We start from the raw sequence: 21,135 nt of genomic DNA on the forward strand, positions 1-21,135 counted from the left end.
GTCAGTACTCTTTTAAGCATAAAAGTTTCAAGTCCTCATCGTATTGAAATAAGCAAGATTGATTTCCGGAATATCACTTTATGTTTTATAACTTCAAGTTGGTAGATGTCTGAGATTGGAATGCGGTTGCTTTCCAGACAACCCTTTAGGAGTAGCCGATTATTTGAAAAGGATTAGGAATTCTGGCATTGATGGTAATGCTCGTGCATTCTGCATTTGTTCGTCCTCTTCTCCTCTCAGTGCAGGACCGCAGGTGGACGGTGGCCGGCCACCGGCACAGCAGGCCCTGCTCAATGAGGTACCTCCGATGTTGTGTCAGCAGGCCAGAAATCATTCGGAGCCTCTCTCTCATATTTTAATTGGAAAGGGCATTCAATTCTTAACCGTATAGCTATACACGAGATGCCATCTCAACCTGCCACTCGTTTAGACCCTTTTGACATTCAAGAAAGTGAAGGGCTCAGACAGCATGGGCACTGACACTTTGCTGCCAAGTCAATCTGTCCCGTTTCAAGTCAGCAATGAAACAACTGCTCAGCCAGTAAATGTGAACATGGTTGGAAAATATTTTTTAAAATGTTTACAAAGATTTTAGAGATGCCATATTCCTTTACAGTTGGTGCGGAAATTTTAATCGAGAGGGGTGTCTGTAGGGGGAACCTTTAAATTTTTATAATTTATTTTCTTGTTCACTGGGCACCTGCAATGCATTGGGAAAGTTTATGAGGCAAGTGCTAGGAGCAAATGTCTCGGCACCCTGTGTGACCTTGGCATCTTAAGTAATTTTCGAGAGGATAGAGGACTTGGAGTGGTGAACACTAGGTTAGCATTCAAACGCCTGGGAAAAGCATGACCGATAATCAACATCTCTGCAAGCAGTGAACAAGTTTTTTTACCTTGGCAAAGTAGTTGCATGGAGGTCAGTTGGCAGAGGGATAAAAATGGCTCACTTGGCAGATTTCACACGTTCATGCTTTTGCAGAAAAAACCCGATGACACATGAACTATCTTCTTTGGTGTGCATGAGTGCAGCCATATTTTTGTCCAGTAAGAATAGGTTGGCAGAATAACCCGATGCTCACTCGCCAATGTTTTCACAGGCAGTGTACTCGCCTGCACTCGCTTCATACTCCTCCTCATGTTCACACTGGCTTTTATTCGCACTTAAGTGGCACCAACTCAACGTTCACATTTGCGTCCACCTAACCAGCACTGACTCACAGACTTGCAGCCGAAACCCGCAATAACAAAATCCTGAGGCAGAAAAATTCTTGTCAAAATGAAATATTTTCAAATCCCCAGTGAATGCCCACAGAAGTCAATGCATTTCTTATCTCGGGACAACGAAACTTTTTTGATGGCAATCTTGCCTTAATGAAATTTTCTGAAAGGGCAGTCTGCAAATTATCTACTCACGTAATGTTAAGTGTCCAAAAACTGATCAAATGCACTCTTTGCACCCTTAAGTTGCATAAAGTACACATAAAGTAAAGCCACAGCACGCTTCTGTGGCTGCCACCATTTTTGTTTACAAAAAAAAAAAAGACAGCAGTGAAGCAGTTGCATGTGGCAACAGGCGACAACGGTGATGATGATGATCGTGGTTCATCCTTTGCAACGGGTGAGTACTGCGCAGTGTTCTGACTGAAAATGGAATACAGTTAAACCTGGATATAACAAAATTGACAAATTCCCGAAAAACTTCGTTATAAAGAGGATTTCGTTATACGCAGGTTCGGCATGAAAATTCGAAAAATAAACGTTTACCGTATTTACTCGATTCTAACGCACCCTCAATTGTAACGCGCACCCATTTTCCGTTTTCGTCGAAGCACTCGTCCTCGGAATGTCACACCAGGTACCGGATGCGTGGACGCGTGTCGTTTCGCACAAGCGCGAGGCATCGGAAACGAAGAGCGAGCGTCACGATGGCGTCGTAGCGTCGTATAGTGTTACAGTAGAACCTCGCTGTTACGTTCCCGGGGGCTGCGTTTTCGCGGCTGTTACGTCGTTTTCGACCAGTCCCGGCACAGCTCCCTTAGAACTCAATGCATCGGTAACCCTGCTGTTGCGTCGCAACTGTGGGACCGTTCCCGCATCATACGTTGCGAAGTGCCACCCCGCGCCGGCCCGAGCGGCCATTTTGACTTTTCATGTCGCTTGGCTTGGTGGCTTGACGATGGCATTGGCCGCCCAAAGTGCCGGGGGCGACAACATGACGTATTTTCGGTTTCCGCCAGCAAAAGTATGGCCCTTGAGATCCGTATTTGCTATATAAAGATGGTGTCCATGACGCGTTGTGGCCCTAAAATTGGTTTGGGCTCATAGATATTCCGTATATAAGGGTACGGCCACGCTAGCGGCAAAAAACGCGCGCGTCATGCAGCGAGCGGCAAGGTGCCGCGCGTCAGCGCCTTGCCGCGAGGCCACCGTGGCATGCGCGTCTCGCCGCGCGGCAGCGCGATAAGATCTCCCGCGCTCTCCGAACGGGTGAGCAACACCGCGAGCGCTCGTTGTTTCATGCGAGTAGAGTTACTGTATGTGCTCCCTGCTACCTTTGGTAGCATATACAGTAACTCTACATGCGAGAGACGACGATCGTCGATTGAAAACCCGGCGCGGACCGGCGGCGTTCCGGTTGTGATGGCTCTGTGACGTCACCCTCATCGCTCTTGATTGGTTCATCATCTCACGGCACGCGGCATTTGCCGCAGAACCCATTTCGCGCGGCACGCCGCAAGACCTCCGATTCCTGCCGCTTTTGCTGCGCGCGGCATGACGCGTTGCCGCGCGTTTTTGCTGCCTGTTTTTGCCGCTAGCGTGGCCGTACCCTAAAGTCCAAGGGCGATAACGCAGTCGCCGCGCGCCGTATGCTGTATGTGCGAGTGAAAACGTGCCAGGGGAGCCGACGACCGCGTCGAAATCTCGCGCGCGCAAGAAAAGCAGGGAGGAAGCGCGCCTTCTTCCGTTGCGCTCGAGGCACCAGCGAGGGGAGAGGGATAGCGGGGTGGCGCGCGGTCGCGCAGGCCGTATCTTGAAAGCGATCTGCGTTGGGGCAGAGTCTAGCAGTGCAGGTGCTGCAGGTGCGTCGGCGGCTCATAGCTTTCTGCGTGCTGTGTGTTCTCGGCTCTCAGTCATAGAATAATGAACCAACTTGCTCAGTTTGCGTTGAAGCGATAGACAACAGCACCAAAGTCACTTTGCTCGCTTCTCCAGCGGCGCTTCCACACGCCGCCAGCGTTTGACAGCGCGTGTCGGCGCTCATCGAGTCTGATGTGCCACAGCGTGCACCAGCGCGTCCGCAACATCAGCTGGAAAAGGAGAGAGTGCCGGCTTGGCGGGCTAGGCCAGCTGCAGCAAGCGGCAGGATGAGATTTGAATGAAGGGAGGGGGAAAGGTCACGCCTGCGGCGGCAAGATCGCCGGGTCGAGGGATGCAGGGCCGCCTCGCACACGCACGCACGCACACGTGCGCTCGCTTCGCATTCCGTCGCGGCAGAGAAGGTGCTTCCGGTTACTGCTCGCGCAAAAATGACAAAATTTGGGGCGAAATCTCTAGGTGGTCGGAGGGGGAAATTCGTTATATCGAGGGGTCTCCCGCTGCCACTTCGTTACGTAGAGGTCTCAAATACATGTGCTTCTATGGAGTAACGGCGGGGAATCGAAAAACTTTGTTATATCCAGGAATTCGTTATATGGAGGTTCGTTATAAGCAGGTTTAACTGTATAAATTTATGAAACAAAACAAAAAGAAGACAAAATAAAGCAGAGGCGACCTCGCAGCGGTCACATTTATATCCAGTGTGCCATCACGGCATGGGCTAACGCGGAGTGGAACCGCCTGCTTGACATGCTGATCCATAATCACTAATTAGCCAAATCGACATCCTCATGTGAAGACGCCGATGATGCTTTGTCGGGCTTTGTGCTTTGTGTACCGCGCACATGATCATGTGTGCACAGTGCAATCATCAGTGTGTGTGGTTGGTGTTAGGGCAAGGTATATTTACGCATGGTAGCGAAACTCCCATAGCTGCCCATACGTTCTGCAATGGCGGCTTGTGGAGGCACGGCAGCGCCATCTACATTTCGCGGGGGGCCAACTTCTCTGTGTGAAAAAATCAACTTTTGCCCTATGGTTTGCCTTTCGAGGCTTGTGGTGCCAAGTCATGCACTGCGCCACCTGACATCGCATCACATTTACTGCATACACGGGGCACACAACAATACAAATGAAGCATAAGTAAATGAGAATATTCGCCAGAACAGCGCGTCACAATCCAACACGAAATATTGACTGACCCGTCTGGTATTTATAGACCTCATTTTATAACGGCAGCCATTACACCAAATATGAATTCAGAGCAGTACATTCAGCCAGATTTTGAACTAAGTATCACATCCATGTATCCTTAGTACATTATAGACCACTTATAACGTAACCGCTTATAGTGCAGGACCGGAAATAATACGGTCTTTTCAGACTCTCGTTGCTTTTCCCATAGCACTCTATGTATACGCATATCGCTTATACAGTGTAAACCGCTAATAACGTAAGTCGCGAATATCTGCACTATAAGCGGTACTGCACTATAACCAAAACAAAGATTTTCAAGCCCTGCACGTATGCAAAACATGTCAACCAAGCATGTAAACACGCTGTGTACTATCGCGATGTAGCCGGTACTCTTCAAGCTCGACAGCTTTGCACCGAGTCGAAACGAAACAACTGTTTCCCGCAACTGCTGCGGAACAAACCGTCGCTGCTTTCGACGCGATTATGAACGGCGACTTTGCGGTGCTGAAAGCACGTGCCCGACGCGCGCACCGAGTCTGAACGAATTAACTACCATTCGCTGCAACAATTGCAGTCGAAACCACGGTCGCTATCTATGCGATAATCGATGTCGACTACGCAGTTTATTAGGTACGCGGCCACCGCGCGTACCAAGTAAAAACGAAACTACTGTTCGCCGACCGCTGCGGATAAAACCGCGGCCGCTATCGACGCGATCGTGGATGACGACTACACAGTTACGAAAACCCGCGGCCAACGCGGTGTTATGCGCGGCGTTAAACACAAGAATACATCCTTTAAAGACACAAATAGGCTCGAAACGTTCCAGCGTTGCTTTCATTCACGTACGATTTCAACTGATGGCTGTGGCGATGCGCACTCCGCCGCTTCGTTTCGGTTGGACGCTAGCGCCGTTCTTGCTCTTTTGCGTCGCACATTTGCGGCACTCCTCGCTCACTGAGCTCCGAAAGTAGTTCAAATTAACTGACGTGCGGCCAAATAACTCCGAATTAACGAGAGTTTGATTGCATTGAATAATGCATACGCCGGCCGGGAGCACGCACCTTGTTGAGAAGCGTGCTCGCTGCCGCCCTTGTCGGCGAGATTTTCCCGCGGAAGCCACATTATAACCGGTATTTCATCTCACGCGGCTGCACTGTAAGCGGTATGTGTATACATGGAGATCTATGGGAGGGTAAATGGGAGTCTGAAAAGGCCGCATTGTAGCCAGTTCTGCACTATAAACAGTTACGTTATAAGTGGTCTATACTGTAGTGCAGTTGCGGGACACGAAATACCGGTTACAGTGCGGCTGCCTGGAAATTCGGCAGTCAACCTAGACGGCAAACGCTCCCCTCAAGCCACAAGTGCCGTATTTACTCTAACCTAACGAGCACTTTTTTTTTTTCCGATAAACCAAGTCCGAAAATTGCGTGCGCGTTAGAATCGAGTACGACCCTAAATCTGCGTTACATATAGCCGTTGGCATTTCAAAAATGACCGCCTCGCATGCTCGTCGAGCCTAGCTACCCTCGAGCCTAGCTACCGTATCTTCCTCCATGTGCTGCAGTACACGTGCTTAGGCAATAGTCTACCATCTGTCTTCACGTTCTCTGTGTCTGCTCTATCAGCATGAAGTACCGAGTTCATCATGATGTCGCATTTAAAAGGAAAGTGATCATGTGTGCAGAGACGGACGGAAATCGGGCCGCATCACGGGCGTTCAGAGAATCCGAAACTTGCGGTCGGGACTGGCGCAAGCAGAAGAAGAGGATTTTCGCCAGCAAAGCAATGCGGAACGGTTTCATTGAACCGAAGCAGGACGTAATCTGCGACGATCCACTTCGGCGATACGATCGCCTTGGCCCTATCTGGAAAGCAATCTGCGACGGGTAAAGTCCGCCGCACGCCATGTTTTCGCCACTTATAGGTCGCGTTGAAGCAAGAGGCATGATAGCACGAAGGTCAATTCGCTCGCTGCGCTTCGTCACTCGAGCGTTTTGACAGTTCGTTTCCACGGTCTACGAGCGAGATGTGTTCATGTTTGCTTGTGCGCGCGTGACACGGTGCTTGTTAGTTTATTTAGTAAGCGAATACGGAACCTAGAGCACGGTGACAGCGAAGGCAGAAATGCTCTTGGAGTGTCCATTACCGCAATAAAATAGTTGTTTTGGTACTGGTGCGGTACCGCTTATAATGCAGATATTCGCGACTCCTGCAACTTACGTTATAAGCAGTCTACACTGTACCAACACACATTTCTTATTTCGATGTCAAGATAACATCAACACTACATTGAATTAATTCACGAAAACCACACTTTCATCTTCACTAACACAGCGCACGTGCCACCTGTAGTTTTTCTCTGGTACTGAATACATAAAACTAAAACATATTATTTAGTGAAAAGGCAGTTGAAAAATAAAGTTAGTGATCAAATCTTATAAGGTTAATATGTATTATATATATTCCCATTACATTGTATGGTTATTCATAAGATAGTTTTCACTACATTACAGTTTTAAATACGGTAATGCCATTGTGGCATATCTCGGCATGCATAGCGACGAGCAAACTGCAGAAAGCCTGCACAGTTTCATCATCCTAATTATTCGATGATGAAAGCAAACAACCTATGACAACATTTTCCTGTTCTAATGACATTGTCTGTACTTTTTCAAATGTTTCCATTAGTAATGTAATGGATGCATAAATTTCATCAACAGGTGTTTTGCCCGAGAAATGTAGTCGCATTTTAATTGCACGACCATAATTGATGTTGCTGCTCGTTGGTTTGGAACTGCATTTCAGCCTCGCCTTCACGATCATATGAATTGACCTTGGTTAGGATGATCGGACTGTCTGCTTTGTGGGGTCTCACATGTGCTCTTGGGACAAAGGAACGACAACGCAGTAGTGCAGACAATCACAAGGGCATTTATTGCACCTTTCATACACTAATGCACACTAGCCGAATTACAACCAATTGAACATTCACACGGGCGCGCGACAAATCAAGGAAGTCCGACTCACCGCGACCCGATAGCGAGCGAATACGTTCGCCCCATGCTATGACACCATCGCCTAGTCGTTCACGTGTACGGTCACGCGAACGGTGGCGCGTTCGAACGATCCGGGTTCGTCCATACCGGTGTCCCGCTCTTAGCCTCGCGCGACGGTCGCGCGAAGCGGGCCGGCGCACGCGCGAAGCGTTCGTGCGTGTTGGTCGCCGATCCCCAGCCAAAGAGGAAGCGCCGTTGACCTTTTTCTCCCAAGTTACCCCGCCGTTCGGTGGCGTTAGCATCGCGACACTCGCTCGCGCCATCTCTCGCAATGCGCCGCAACCACCGTCGGCACTTAGCTACGCGGTGAAGCCGGATTACAGGAGACGCGCGAGAGTCGCGCATCCCCACATCCCCCCAACCTTAAATCACTATACATACTCCGGCGAAACATGTCACACGGTCTATCAACGCGCGCGTCGCGAACAAAAGTTAGTACAGGCGACAGTGGCCGCGCCGAGGAAATGTCCACACGTTTTCCACAACATGCGAGCCGAAGTCCGGGGGTGCACCGCTGGCGTCCGTTGGTCACAGCATCAGCTCCGCAGATTCGATGGCACGACTCCAGCACAGGACTCCGGAAACGGCGACGCAGAAGTCGGCACGAGCAAGCGTCGCTTGCGCCGACGCGCCCTGCCGGCGAGAGCCGCTGTAGCCGTTGGTGACTGCCGGCTCTTTTCCCAGCCGCCGAGGGTTGCGAGCCGGACATTGGCGGCCGCCGAAGTCGCTGCGCCGAATTGACCACAGGCATCTCCAAAGCCTGGGGTAGCTCGATTGTAGTCCGGGGCAGCAGCGCTGACGATGTGCAGGTGACAGCAAACCAGGGGTGACTCCGCTCACGCTGCGTACACTCAACGCACTCGACAAACACGAAAGTAGTGCAAGGGAGAGGAATTCGGCATACGCATCGCCCACGTGGTACGATGTTCAACTCGGCTAGCGAAATTTCGGGTGGCATTTCAGATGCTAAGTTCACGTGAACAAAGCTTGCTTTCTTGAGTCGAACGAGTAATTTCAATTCGTGCGAGGCGAACTAATGAGGGAAGCAATGTGCGACATCTCAACACCACGGTCCACGAGGTTGTGTCCCTCAACGTGCGACAGGCGGCTTCGTTAAGCCTTAGGCCTAATGCGTCGCTACTTTGACAACAACCGGCATCCAAAAAAAACAAAAAAAAAACAAACAACAACACCCAAAATGGGCACAAGAACAGGCAGCCGCGAGGAGACGTTAGCTCTGTGAGGTGGTCCTACTCCGCTCGGTGCACACAGCATCCGAGTTGACGGCGCCCACCGTCCCAGACGGTGTCGGAGCGCCCGGTGCCAGGTCGCAATACCAGTCAGCCCGTAGTGGCACCCGTGGCCCGCGGCCACCCGGCTCCCTGAGCCTCGACTTCCGAAGTCAAAGATATAGAAGAAGCTATTTACATAAGAAATTCGGACCACCCACGAGGCTTCCGTACTCACTCGCTTCAGGCTTGCCAATGCTCCGCGGGCGCTAGGCCTCGCTCTCCCAGGATGCAGACCACGTGGCTCTCGTACCGACGAGTGTACTTCAAAACACTCGCGAAAAGGCTTAGCATGTTGAAAAGTTCAAACACGCTACAGCAACCGTCGCCTCGCTCAAGAAAGCACACCGCCGACACTAGCGATCAAAATCCACGCTAGGACTACGCTTCGGTTGAAACATCTCGAACCGAGCAAAACTGTTAAAATTATCGTCCGATGCCCCAAGAGCCCCACGTTGGGCGCCAGATGTGGGGTCTCACATGTGCTCTTGGGACAAAGGAACGACAACGCAGTAGTGCAGACAATCACAAGGGCATTTATTGCACCTTTCATACACTAATGCACACTAGCCGAATTACAACCAATTGAACATTCACACGGGCGCGCGACAAATCAAGGAAGTCCGACTCACCGCGACCCGATAGCGAGCGAATACGTTCGCCCCATGCTATGACACCATCGCCTAGTCGTTCACGTGTACGGTCACGCGAACGGTGGCGCGCTCGAACGATCCGGGTTCGTCCATACCGGTGTCCCGCTCTTAGCCTCGCGCGACGGTCGCGCGAAGCGGGCCGGCGCACGCGCGAAGCGTTCGTGCGTGTTGGTCGCCGATCCCCAGCCAAAGAGGAAGTGCCGTTGACCTTTTTCTCCCAAGTTACCCCGCCGTTCGGTGGCGTTAGCATCGCGACACTCGCTCGCGCCATCTCTCGCAATGCGCCGCAACCACCGTCGGCACTTAGCTACGCGGTGAAGCCGGATTACAGGAGACGCGCGAGAGTCGCGCATCTCCACAGCTTTGCCAACCTGCCAAGATGTCACCTCCAGCCTTAAAGCAGAAATTTTTGACGCTATAAGATAAGGCTGTATTGCGGACCATAGGAACTATGGCCTTTTAGTGGACAAAACTAAGGAGAGGAAGTGACAAGGGGACCTTGTAACCATGTTACTTACTGGCTGCGCTCACCTCCCTTCCTCCCCTTATTTTTGTCGATTTGCGCTAAGTGGCCATAGTTCCTATGGTCCATAGTATAGTATGAACCGACTAGCCCAGAAACAAGTACCATATTTACTCGATTGTAACGCGACCACGATTGTAACGTGAGGGGTGACTTTTCATTGCGTCCACCAAGAAAAAATAAAAGCACGAGAAAGTAACATGACGGGTGACTTTTTGTTTCGTCCAGTAAAAAAAAAGAAAGAAGGGGAAGAAAACCGCTAAAGTAACGCGAGACCACTGGATGCATGAAAAAGTCGCAGTTTCGCCCGAAAGGCAAAGCATCAATTGCGATGCAAATTAGTACAGAGCTCTACGGAGTAAGGCCAGTAGTTTTATTGGATGTATAAACTTGGACACATTCGCTTACTAACTGAATTAACAAGCATGGTCTCAGCGTGCACAAGCAAACATGAATAGACCACACTCAATGACGGCGCACAACCGCTGTCAAAACGCGAGCGTGAGCAAGCGCACCAGCAGCAGCGAGCGAAGGTTCATGCAGTCTATCGCTTGAACGGAAACTGAGTGGCGAAAGCACAGCGCGTACAAAGGTAAGAGCCATGTGGAGATCGCTTTCAAGATACGCACCGGTGCGCACAACAGCCCGCAGCCTTGCAAAGTACATGTACGCAGCATGGTGGCAGAGTGGAAGCCGCGCCCCCTGCCTCCCTCCCGCGCTGCCTTCCGGCTTTCCTCCTTTCACGTGGGAGATTGAGTTGCCGGTTCCCCTTGCGCCTGGTCGCAAGATACGCATTTGGGGCCGCTCCTAAACGTCGCCTCCGCTCGTTCCCTCCCATCCCTCCACGACCTTTCACATGACGGAAGGCTTCGCGTTTGCTCTCCGCGGTGCGTTCGCTCTTTCACTCGCACATTTTACTCGTTGATTAGAATTGGGTGCATCATTGCACTTTTTAGACAACTTGACTTTCCATACTCGATTGTAACTCGAGGATCGACTTCAGATAGCAAAAATCTTTTTAAAAACTCGCGTTAAAATCGAGTAAATACGGTACTACTAAGATGAGGCTGCAATTATTACCCAGGTTGACAAGGGCAGGATGAAGATGGAGATCGCCGATGAAATTGGAATTGCATGCAGCTCAATGTATACAATTTTGAAAAACAAGGCCTCCATTTTTGGTGCGCTCGGAAATGGTTGAGGTGGAGCTCGGAAACATGCGCCCGTTTTTTTTTTTTCCCCACCAAACTGCACTTCCGTACTGCAGCCGCTCAAGCAAGACGTCAATCACAGCGTCAAGTGCACGTACAGACAGAGGCTGATTCAGGGTCTGCTGCTGAACCTGGAGGTCAAGCGTGCCATTGACATGGACTTGTTCATAGCGCTTGAGATGGTGGCCACTGCATGGGTTGCGATGTGTCCGGCCATGATTACAAATTGTTTTAAGCATGCCGGCTTCATTGCCACTTAGCAGGCATCATGCGCTGATCCAGCGGCACCAGAGAAAACATGCAGCCAGTTCCACTAAATGAAATCTGTCGAAACAGCAGAGCTGTGGTCATTTTGTTTCTGCGACTGTCGTGTATGTTTCTTTTTTACCCTTTTTTTTTTCTTTTTTTCGATTAGCCAAGACTCCTTAACTGTATCCACGTTGAAGTCCCTAACAAGGATGAATGGAGTGCTTCTATAGCACTCCGATTCAAACCAAGTTAATGAATCCACTATGAACTCTTTTGCGTCTTTACCGCTAGACCTTCCAGCAGCCAAGCGGACGCCGAGCAGCGTCCATTGTGCAAAGAGCACGCAGCACAAACACCTGATATTATACCCCGGCGCCTCTCCTCCTCCTCCCCGGCGTGCTCTCCGATTGGTTGGCTCCTTTCCACCCGGCGAGTGGGTCATGTGACCTCTCCAACTCAGCATGATGGCACCATCATCGACGGCGCATGCTCGACTAAGAACAGCTCCGCTGTTAATATTTGCCAGAAGGCACACTCGATAACAGTGTTGCCAGCGCAGTGCCACCATCACTGACCAATGCATGGGGCCAACTTGATGACCTGATGACCAACGAGGCCATCATAAGTAATGTGTTTGAAGCCAACTACACCGAAGACCACCAAGAACCAAAATGTCAAGAGAAAAAGACGAACCCGTAGGATGTGTGAGACACCTTCAACAGAATTCGTTCATTTGTTGGCGAGCACGACGATGACGTGGCAGTGGACCACTTCTTGCAGTGTTGTAAGGGCAGAGCAGTCAAGTTGCTGCAAGGCAAGGCTTGGCAAAGTAAGCTCACCAACTTCTGGCAATAAATTTTGGTTTTGCAAGTCATTTCCCTGTATTTTCTGTCTCATTCTCATGCCTACGAAATTCCTTCAAAAGCGAATTTTCTTGCTTTCTTCGGTGATTTTGTTATTGTGGGTTTCAATTATACTGCACTCGCTGACATTCATATGTTTATATGTCCTCTCAAAATCATGGTCACTGAATTTTCTTCGTACTCACATTAACCAGCTCTCACTCCTGTTCATACTTACATCTGCTGAAACTCGTTGGCACTCACTCCCATTCATGCTCGCGTTCACATGGTGCCCTTCATCACTTACTGATGCTCCATCTCACACCTGTGTAGTCTGTGCGAGTATGGGTCACTGCACCCGTGAGTGAATGTGCCAACCTATGCCAGTGAGCATGTGCTGTTGACACCCCCCTTCCATAGGTATCAGAGGCCCTCCTGCGAGAGTGTCGCCGTGACAACCGAGTGTACCGGGAGCGGGCCGTCTGTTACCTGGCTCAACTGCTAGATGCCCAACAGCTGGATCGGTTCGGACCCTTGTTGGACATCCTCGAGGGACCACTGCTCAAGGTCAGCCTTCTCTTGTGATCCGTGTGAGGGCACTGTTGTGCTTACATAGTCTAAACATGTTACTTCTCTTTTTTCTGCAGTTCCCAACCAGTCTGTAAGGGAATCTTTTTTTCTGTAGATAGATGATACTATATTACAGTCCACTTTCGTTCATTTGACCCTGACTGCACCGATGGAATTGATCGAATTATCTGGCAGGTCGAATTAAACAAGGTGCATAAAAAATGATGCCAAAACACATCCCTGATTATTTTGACAGTACTTGTCCAATTCTAACACACCCATAAAACAAAAGGGCGCCTACTTTCTATGTGTTGAAAACAGAAAACTAACATAAAAATGACTTAAAGCTACTAAGAAAAGTCTAAATCGAACGCACACCTATTTTTAGCGAGAAGAATGGGCAAAGTCTAGCAGGTGTTGCACAATGGCGGTTGGTTTTCTAAACTAAGCTTCACTGCGCTGTTTTTAAAGTCGATTTTTGTCACAATACACATGTGCTATGCGGTAAAACATACAATTGGCAAAAAGGCAGCCTGGTTTTGTATCCTATTGCACCGCACAGGCAATTTCCAGCCCAATTTTCATGCAAAAAGAAGAAGCACATTGGAATCGGGTAAACAACGTAATCAAACATTGTGAGCTATGATTCTTGCTTGAGAATCTGAAAATCTGAAAAATAGAAATTTTCTACAGGAGGTGATGTATGTTCAACTTTTCACTGTCCCCTAAGCTCTGCTGAGACAGACGCTGCCACTAAAGGGGTCACTATTGCTGTCATGCTAGAGGTCACGTGTATGTGCGCTGAGTGGTCAAATTCGAATTATCCAGTGAAGGTAACGATGGGAGACATATCCAGAATGGCAGCGATGAAGAATGAAGTGGAACTTCTTCAGTAGTTCTGAAGTCATTAATAAATGTGTGTGTAGTGATAGCCAGTGTTTACATTCTGTATACAGTATAGACCACTTATAACGTAACCGCTTATAGTGCAGGACCGGATGTAGTGCGGTCTTTTCAGACTCCCGTTAATTTTCCCATAGCAGTCCATGTATACACGCATCGCTTATAGTGCAGTTGCGGGAAACGAAATACTGGTTACAGTGCGGCTGCCTGGGAGTACGGAAGTCAGTGGAGACGGCGAACGCTCCCCTCAAACGGGCGCCCCAAGGAGTGCTCGAGGAAGAAAGAGAGACGAAGTGGAGGAGAAGGGCACGTGGTGCGAATGAACAGCCAGTGAGGCTGAAACCAGAATCTTGAGTGCAAGTCGTGAAATATCACGGCGCGCATAGCGAGAGAGGGCCACGAAACTGCCAACGCCGGCCAACCCTCGCTTCACGATAACGGCAGTAAACAAAACTTCAGGGAGCGGGCGGCGCCGTCACATCACGGCGAAGGGCGCATGCGGAGACCGTAGAATGTGAGGGTGGCAGGGAAGTGGATTTCGCCTCGGCAACTCCGCCACTTCGGTGGCTCCCCTCACCCTCCCTCGTAGCTCCCTCACTTTCGGCTGTCACCGTGCGTGCCCGCCGCCGCTCCAGCCGGCCCGGCGCCAGCTCCCCGAAGTTTCGTTTTCTGCGGTTATCACGAAGCGGGCACGCGTGGGCAGTTTCGTTTAAAGTCCCTGTATAAGAAAAGTACTGCTATCTACTCTTTCTTCCGCCGTCTCCTCTCCTAAAGCGCTTGTTTTTTTCTTTACTTTTTGCTTGCGAAAGCCAAGTCGACGGTGGCGCACCTAGAAAGTCCACGTTGAAGCTTTTAGGCCGGGCACGCGCTGCCGCCGCCGCCGGCGACTGCGGCTGCACAGAGGACTTTCAGCATGGCTCTGAGGCGGAAAAAAAACAAAATATAAAGAAATGAAAGTTCGCGCTATCATCGTCCAATCGGAGATACAAGAGAAAGAGAAGCGGCGTTGATCAAAGGATGGCGGTATTTTTCTTATATAGGGACTTTAGTTTCGTTCGCCGGCCTGGGACAGCGCCGCTGCTTCCCTCTGAGCCGTAGCCGCAGTGTGCAAGGTCAACACATGACTAGAAAGTAGAGGAAGCATAAAGGAGAAAGAAGGGTTCACTGCCACTTTCTACGCGTGGCTACGGTAGCGTGGCTGAGACGTCGGCACGTACACGCATGTTTCGGCGCAACGTAGAATCGGCGACCTTGCCATTTGAGAGAGGGTCAAATTTCCGCTGCTTTTTTTTTTTTTTTTTTGTTCGCGTGCAACATTGAGGGGTCCCTCCTAAGCTTTTACACTATGGCGGTGCCGAAGCAATGCGGGTCGGAGGCACCGCTGCGTGATTTGGTTCGAACTAACGAGATTAACGAGGGCGGTAGGCTACGGATCTCCAGGGGGGGCTCAGCCCCCCGGGGAAAATTCCGGGGGGGGGGAGGGGCTCAAAACTCGGAGGCCCCCCCGTAGTCGGCCGCTGTTTACCGCGCACGTTTTGACGCCGGCGACGGTCAGGCCTTCAGCGCCTATGCCCTGTTTATTGCCGCTGAGTCGCACATCTGTGCATAGTAGCATTTCCCTAAGCAGCGATATGACACTATTTATCAGCTGCAGTTCCTTTTAAAGAAAGTGATTTTGTGTGGCTTTGGAAAACCTGATAGCACAAAAATAGCAGAAATGCAGCTTGTGCCATAAATTATTGTCGCAGTATGTTGGCTCGCCTTGGGCAATATGAATGTGGTGACCTAACTTAGGTGGTGGGGCGCCTCTAGTCCACAAGTAGGTGTTCTAGCAAAATGCAACTTGCACATTTTGTGTCTTAAACGCTGCTACCCTGTCATTGAACTCACCCAGCAGGCCTTGTCTGCCAAATAGGAAAGGTAATGCTACGAGACAAGGACTGAAGAAGAGGAGGACGGCGCTACCTCGTGCGAGCGACAGACTTCCAATGGTCATATGTACATAAACATGAATCATCGTAACAATATGTTAATCAGTCAAAAACCTGGATGGAGATAGTGTGCTGCAGCTCTTACTCAGATGAGCAGAGAGGGAAGTATGCAGAACTAAAGACATGAGCTCATGCTGGCCTTTGGGGGTAGCAGTCAGCTGCTAGTCCCTACACATGTATACCATTAACTTGGCTTCTTTTAGTTGTAGGAGTTGTATACCAAAACTTGTATGAGTTTTGATTTGAAATCATCTAATCGCTCATTGAGCAAAAAAAGCCGGCATCTGTAGCAGCGAAATGGCACCTAAATTCCCATTGGCTTTGACGCCATGTCATGAGGCGCGCCTCGACAGAGTGCTCATTGGCTGCGATGCCACGGCACGAGTGCGCCTCGACAGAGCAGAGCGGGCGAAAGGGGGCACCTGCTGCTGTAGTAGCGCGCCAGGTGTTGCATGAGGGGAGAGGGCATCTCCGCGTCGGTGTCATGCAGTTTGGCGCTGCAGGCTGCTGCGGCTGCTTGCTGGCTCGGGTTAGCACATGCTTGCAGCACAAAACTTGCGAAGAACCGCTCACCGGCGTTCAATTAGACATTCATGCTTTCGCATTCACAACTCATAAGAAGTGCTTAGATGTCCTCGGATTTTTTTCTTTAAGTAGGATGTACTTCATGGCCCCATCAGTAAGTTTGTAGGGGCACTGGAAACTGTTAACATGTCTCCTGCTGGGCAGACTAAGCATGCTTGTCAAATGTACACCTCTGTAGACTCATAGCATAGTGGCTGCCATAGGAGCATCTTTTTTTCCCTTGTGACACAGTGTGCTGCCAGCCGAGGCGGCAACAGCGAAGGTGGTGCCGCTGAGGACGAGGATGGTGAGGAGACCTGGGACCTGGAGTCTCAGCTGCAGTTCCAGGAGGCGGCCTTTGAGGCCCTGGGTCAGGCCTGGCCCCAGCAGGCACCCGCCACACAGGGTGAGCACTCTCTTGATGCTGCCCACGGGGCTGGCCACCATGACAACACTCCACAGCACGTTGGAAAAATTTATTTAACAAACAGCTTGCTGGTCTGTGGCATTGAGTATTGGGGGTGTCAAAAGTACAGTACTACCGGTAATTCGACTCTGGTTAACTCTATTTATTGGTTATTCCGATCTCAACCGAAGGTCCCAGCCGGCACCCATGCATTCCCATGGGCCCCAACTTTCGTTACTTAGATCCTAATATGGGCCTTCACCAGATAATTCAAACTTGACCAGTCCCTATGACGGCGCCTGACCCCTATTGTGGCCCCAATAGTGACCTTTACTGGCAGCGTCTGTCTTGGCAGAGCTTAGGGGACAGCGAACGTGTTGAACACGTGTCATCTCGCGTCGAAAACGTCTATTTTTGGCTTGCCTTAGGAAGACTTTCAAGTGATAATGGTAGTTCACCATGACTTATTATGGTATTTACCCTATCCTAACGTGCGTCTTTCCCCCCCTCCCCGCTTTTTTTTCCATGAGAATTGAACCGGAAACTGAATTTGCGGCGTTTGTATGCTTTGCCACATAATATGGCTGTATTTTGGCAAAGTTGACTTTAAGAAACCGTGCGGTGCAGCATATTTTTAAAAAACTGGTCATCATTGTGCAACAGATACAGTGTAGACCGCTTATAACGTAAGCCGCCGGAGTCGTGAATATCCGCACTATAAGCGGTACCGCACTACAACCAAAGCAACAATTTTCAAGGCCCGCACATATGCAAAACATGTGCACCACGCCGCCACGCGTATGCGACAGTCGAGGAATGCGGGTAGAACGTTTGCATTCAATTTACGGTCGAATCTCGTTAATTCGAACCAAATTGCACAGCGGCGCCTCCGACCGGCATTGCTCCAGCACCGCCATAGAGTAAAAGCTTAGGAGAGACCCCTCAATGTCGCGCGCGAACAAAACAAAAAAAAAGAAAGAAAAAAAAAACGCAGCAGAAATTTGAGCCTCTCTCAAATGGCAAGGTCGCTGATTCTGCGTTGCATCGGAACATGCGTGTACGTGCCGACGTCTCAGCCACGCTACCGTAGCCACGCGTAAAAAATGGCAGTGAACCCTTCTTTCTCCTTTATGCTTCCTCTACTTTCTAGTCACGTGTTGACCTTGCACGCTGCAGTAGAGCACTGCACAGGCCCGGGCCGGCCCAAAAGCCCGGGCCCGGCCCGGCCCGCGGGTTGGGCTGGGCCGTCCGAAGCGTTTGTCGGCGGGCTCGGGCTTGAGGCCGCGGGCCCGGGCAGGACTCAGGCTTGAAGCCACGGGCTCGGGCCAGACTCGGGCCCGCTCATTGAAGGGCCTAAGTAGGCCTTCGAGCACATGCGACCGTTATGCATGGCATGGTTCAATGCATTCTGTGCCAAGTTGAAGTGACACGTGCAAGATGACTGTCATCATCATCATCAGCCTATATTTATATCCACTGCAGGACGAAGGCCTCTCCCTGCGATCTCCAATTAATGCTGTCTTGCGCTAGCTGATTCCAATTTGCGCCTGCAAATTTCCCAACTTCATCACCCCACCTAGTTTTCTGCCGTCCTGGACTGCGCTTCCCTTCTCTTGGTATTCATTCTGTAGCTCCAATGGTCCATACTATGGTTATCCATTCTATGCATTACATGGCCTGCCCAGCTCCATTTTTTCCGCTTAATGTCAACTAGAATATTGGTTATCCCCATTTGTTCTCAGATCCACACCGCTCTCTTGACTGTATATCTTATCAGATGACTATATCTTATCAAATAAAATAGTAAAACAGATGAAGTTCCCATTTTTAACAGCGGAGGTGTTTCTGCCGGGCATAATGTGTCTGCTGAATCCAAAAATGTGGGCCAATCCTGGCAGCAGTGTAGAAAGGGTCCAAGTGCAATGGCACATACACCTGTATGTGAACTAGCTCTTAGAACATAATAGGTACCATGCTGTCTTTTTTGGAAACTTTTCCTGAATTTTAATTTTCTGGCCTATTCATCATGCTAAGGAACCGTGTAATATTTTACTATTAAATTTGTTCTTTCGTGAGGAAACAAGTCTCTGCTCTTGTCCACAATCTAACCCATGACTGCATGCTCTATCATTTATGATGCAGCAGTTAATTAATGATGCAGCAGCTCCTTGTCTCGCAGAAGCACCTGAGTGTTGTTTTTGATAAAAGCATCACAGTAGGCTAATTAACATTAAACAAGCGCCCTGGTATATTGTGCTTTGATTTGGAGTGTAGAAATAGCGAAAAGGGCATCTTTATTCACAAACTTTTTGAATGTTGTGTGGCATATGCTTTCTAAAGAATATATAGCTCAGGAATCATTTATAGGGCTACAGTCGCTATGTGCTTCACTGCTAGAGAGGACATAGATTTCAGGTTTTCCCGCAGGGGCGTCTGCTTCAGCAGGCGTTTGGTGTGTTGCGACACCACCTACCCGAGCACATGAGGGTTGGACCCTCCCGCGTGTAGTCGTGCGTGGCTTAGCCGTGTCCGGGGAAAGGGGGATCCTGGGGGTTGAGCCGAATCGGGTGTTTGGACTTTTAAGGCCCCCCGGCAGAGGCAACACACCTCTTTGGCCTCTGCTTCACGTAGACGGCACCCCCGGACTGACCCACCCGGGGGAAAACGGTAGTTTCCTTTTCCTGTATCCCTCTCTCTCTCTGCAATCTTCGTCTTTCCCCCTCACTTTCAATCTTTCCTGTCATATGCTCACTTCTTTTACTTCCGGTATTCTTGGCAGCGAGGGTTAACCTTGTGTGGTACAACCAACCTTGGCTGTACATATTTGGTTATAGCGGTAACGTACAGTTGGCAACCGCTGCGCTTTTTCTTTAAAATACCTGCGGCATCCCCTTGTTGGGCTCCACGGTGGGCGACTGGCGTTGCTGCCGAAAACTGACTATTTTCTATGGAGAATTGTTTCCCCAAACTCCCTGATCGCCCTCATAAGCGAGGGTGCACCGAAGTATTTCAGTTTTATGGCCTTCAACGTGAAAACTTTCCAAGTTATCATGTAATACATTCTGAAAGACCAGAGAAGAGCGTGAGAGTCATCTCACCTTTCCTTGTAGCGAAATGTCTGTGTGATTCTATAGGCCCCGTTTACAAAGCTACGAAGCTAGCTAGTGGGGACCTCCTTTTGGAAGTTCATGATAAGAAGCAATATGAGAAGTTACAGAACCTTGTCGCTTTTGTGAACATTCCAGCGACCGTGACCCCACACCGAACTATGAACACTATCCGTGGCGTTATTTCAGATGAAGATATGATGGAACTAACCAAGGCTGAACTTTTGGAAGGATGGAAAGAGCAAAATGTGATCAATGTGAAACGGATTAAGATGAGGCGCGACGGGAAAGAAATTCAAACAAAGTACCTTATTCTCACCTTCGGCTCAAGCGTGCTTCCCGAGACAATCGAGGCAAGATATGTCAAGATCCGGGTCAGACCTTACATACCGAACCCCCTGCGATGCTTTAAATGCCAGCGATTCGGGCACAGTTCACAGAACTGCCGATGCCGGCAAACTTGTGCGAAATGCAGTGCTAATGAACACCTCGCTGAATCATGTGAAAACACCCTCCACTGTGTGAACTGTGATGGGAGCACGCCGCATACTCGCGGTCGTGCCCATCATGGAAAAAAGAAAAAGAAATCGTAACTATCAAAGTGAAAGAGAATATTTCATTTAAAGAAGCACGCAGGCGGGTATCCTACCTGCCAAAGAACAGCTTTGCCGAAGTGGCGCGTCAGGGGGCAGCCCCACAACGGCTCCCGGCAGCTGTCCGGCCCACGCAGAGTGAGCCGGCGGTGACGCCACCTGCCCTCTTGGCAGCTGCAGCCAGCGCTGCTCCGCCACCCCAGAAGAAGGGGCCATCGACCTCCGGGCTGGTGGCCTCAAGGGTGTCGTCTCTTGAGACGAAGCCCTCTCGTCAAACACAGCGCTCGCAAGAGCGTGCGTCCAGTGGCTCGCAAGAGGCGATGGACGTAACACCGACCGTGACGGCGCATCCAGCGCCTAAGGAGCGGCGCTGGATGCGCCGTTCCTTAGCCCCTCCCCCCCCCCCCCCCCCCCCGCCCCTAGAATGTCATTACCGGAGTTCTGTTACCCACATAACTTGAGGATTCTCTTGCGGTGCCTCCACATTTTCACTTTTGTTGTGGCTAAAAGCTTACGGCACCATTGTTCGCGCGGACGTGCACGGCTTTTAATTTATAATTTCGCTTTATTTCGGCAAATTCTGACAATAGGAGGACTAGCGCATTAGAAGCACCATCGGCGGCTACCTCATCCGTGTTTCCTCACTTTAACATTTTTTTAATATTTCCCCTGAGAACACCATGCACAGACACAATATATTTAAATGTATACAAAGGAGAAAGTTTATTATACTTTTTAAAGAGAAGGAGGTATCCAACTAAATGGATAGCCTATACCTAGAAAATGAATATGTTGATGTATGTTCACCTCACTTCAAATTACTTTGCGTGCTTTTTTGACCCTGAAAAAAACCTGCAGACTTCAGTGACCCCTTCG

General features: G+C 49.9%; 1 protein-coding gene across 2 annotated transcripts in view; it reads left to right on the forward strand.

The window, feature by feature from the left end:
- The window catches only part of LOC119441336 (proteasome adapter and scaffold protein ECM29-like), a 345,050-nt gene that overhangs the window by 299,432 nt on the left and 24,483 nt on the right, over window positions 1-21,135 (forward strand). For both annotated transcript variants that reach the window (XM_037705954.2, XM_049661154.1), the window contains exons 40-42: window positions 241-298; window positions 12,546-12,692; window positions 16,406-16,559. In XM_037705954.2, the coding sequence (XP_037561882.1) occupies window positions 241-298; window positions 12,546-12,692; window positions 16,406-16,559 (359 nt within the window). The remainder of the gene's footprint in view (window positions 1-240; window positions 299-12,545; window positions 12,693-16,405; window positions 16,560-21,135) is intronic.

This window comes from Dermacentor silvarum, chromosome 2, assembly GCF_013339745.2.
Source record: "Dermacentor silvarum isolate Dsil-2018 chromosome 2, BIME_Dsil_1.4, whole genome shotgun sequence".
Taxonomy (NCBI): domain Eukaryota; kingdom Metazoa; phylum Arthropoda; class Arachnida; order Ixodida; family Ixodidae; genus Dermacentor; species Dermacentor silvarum.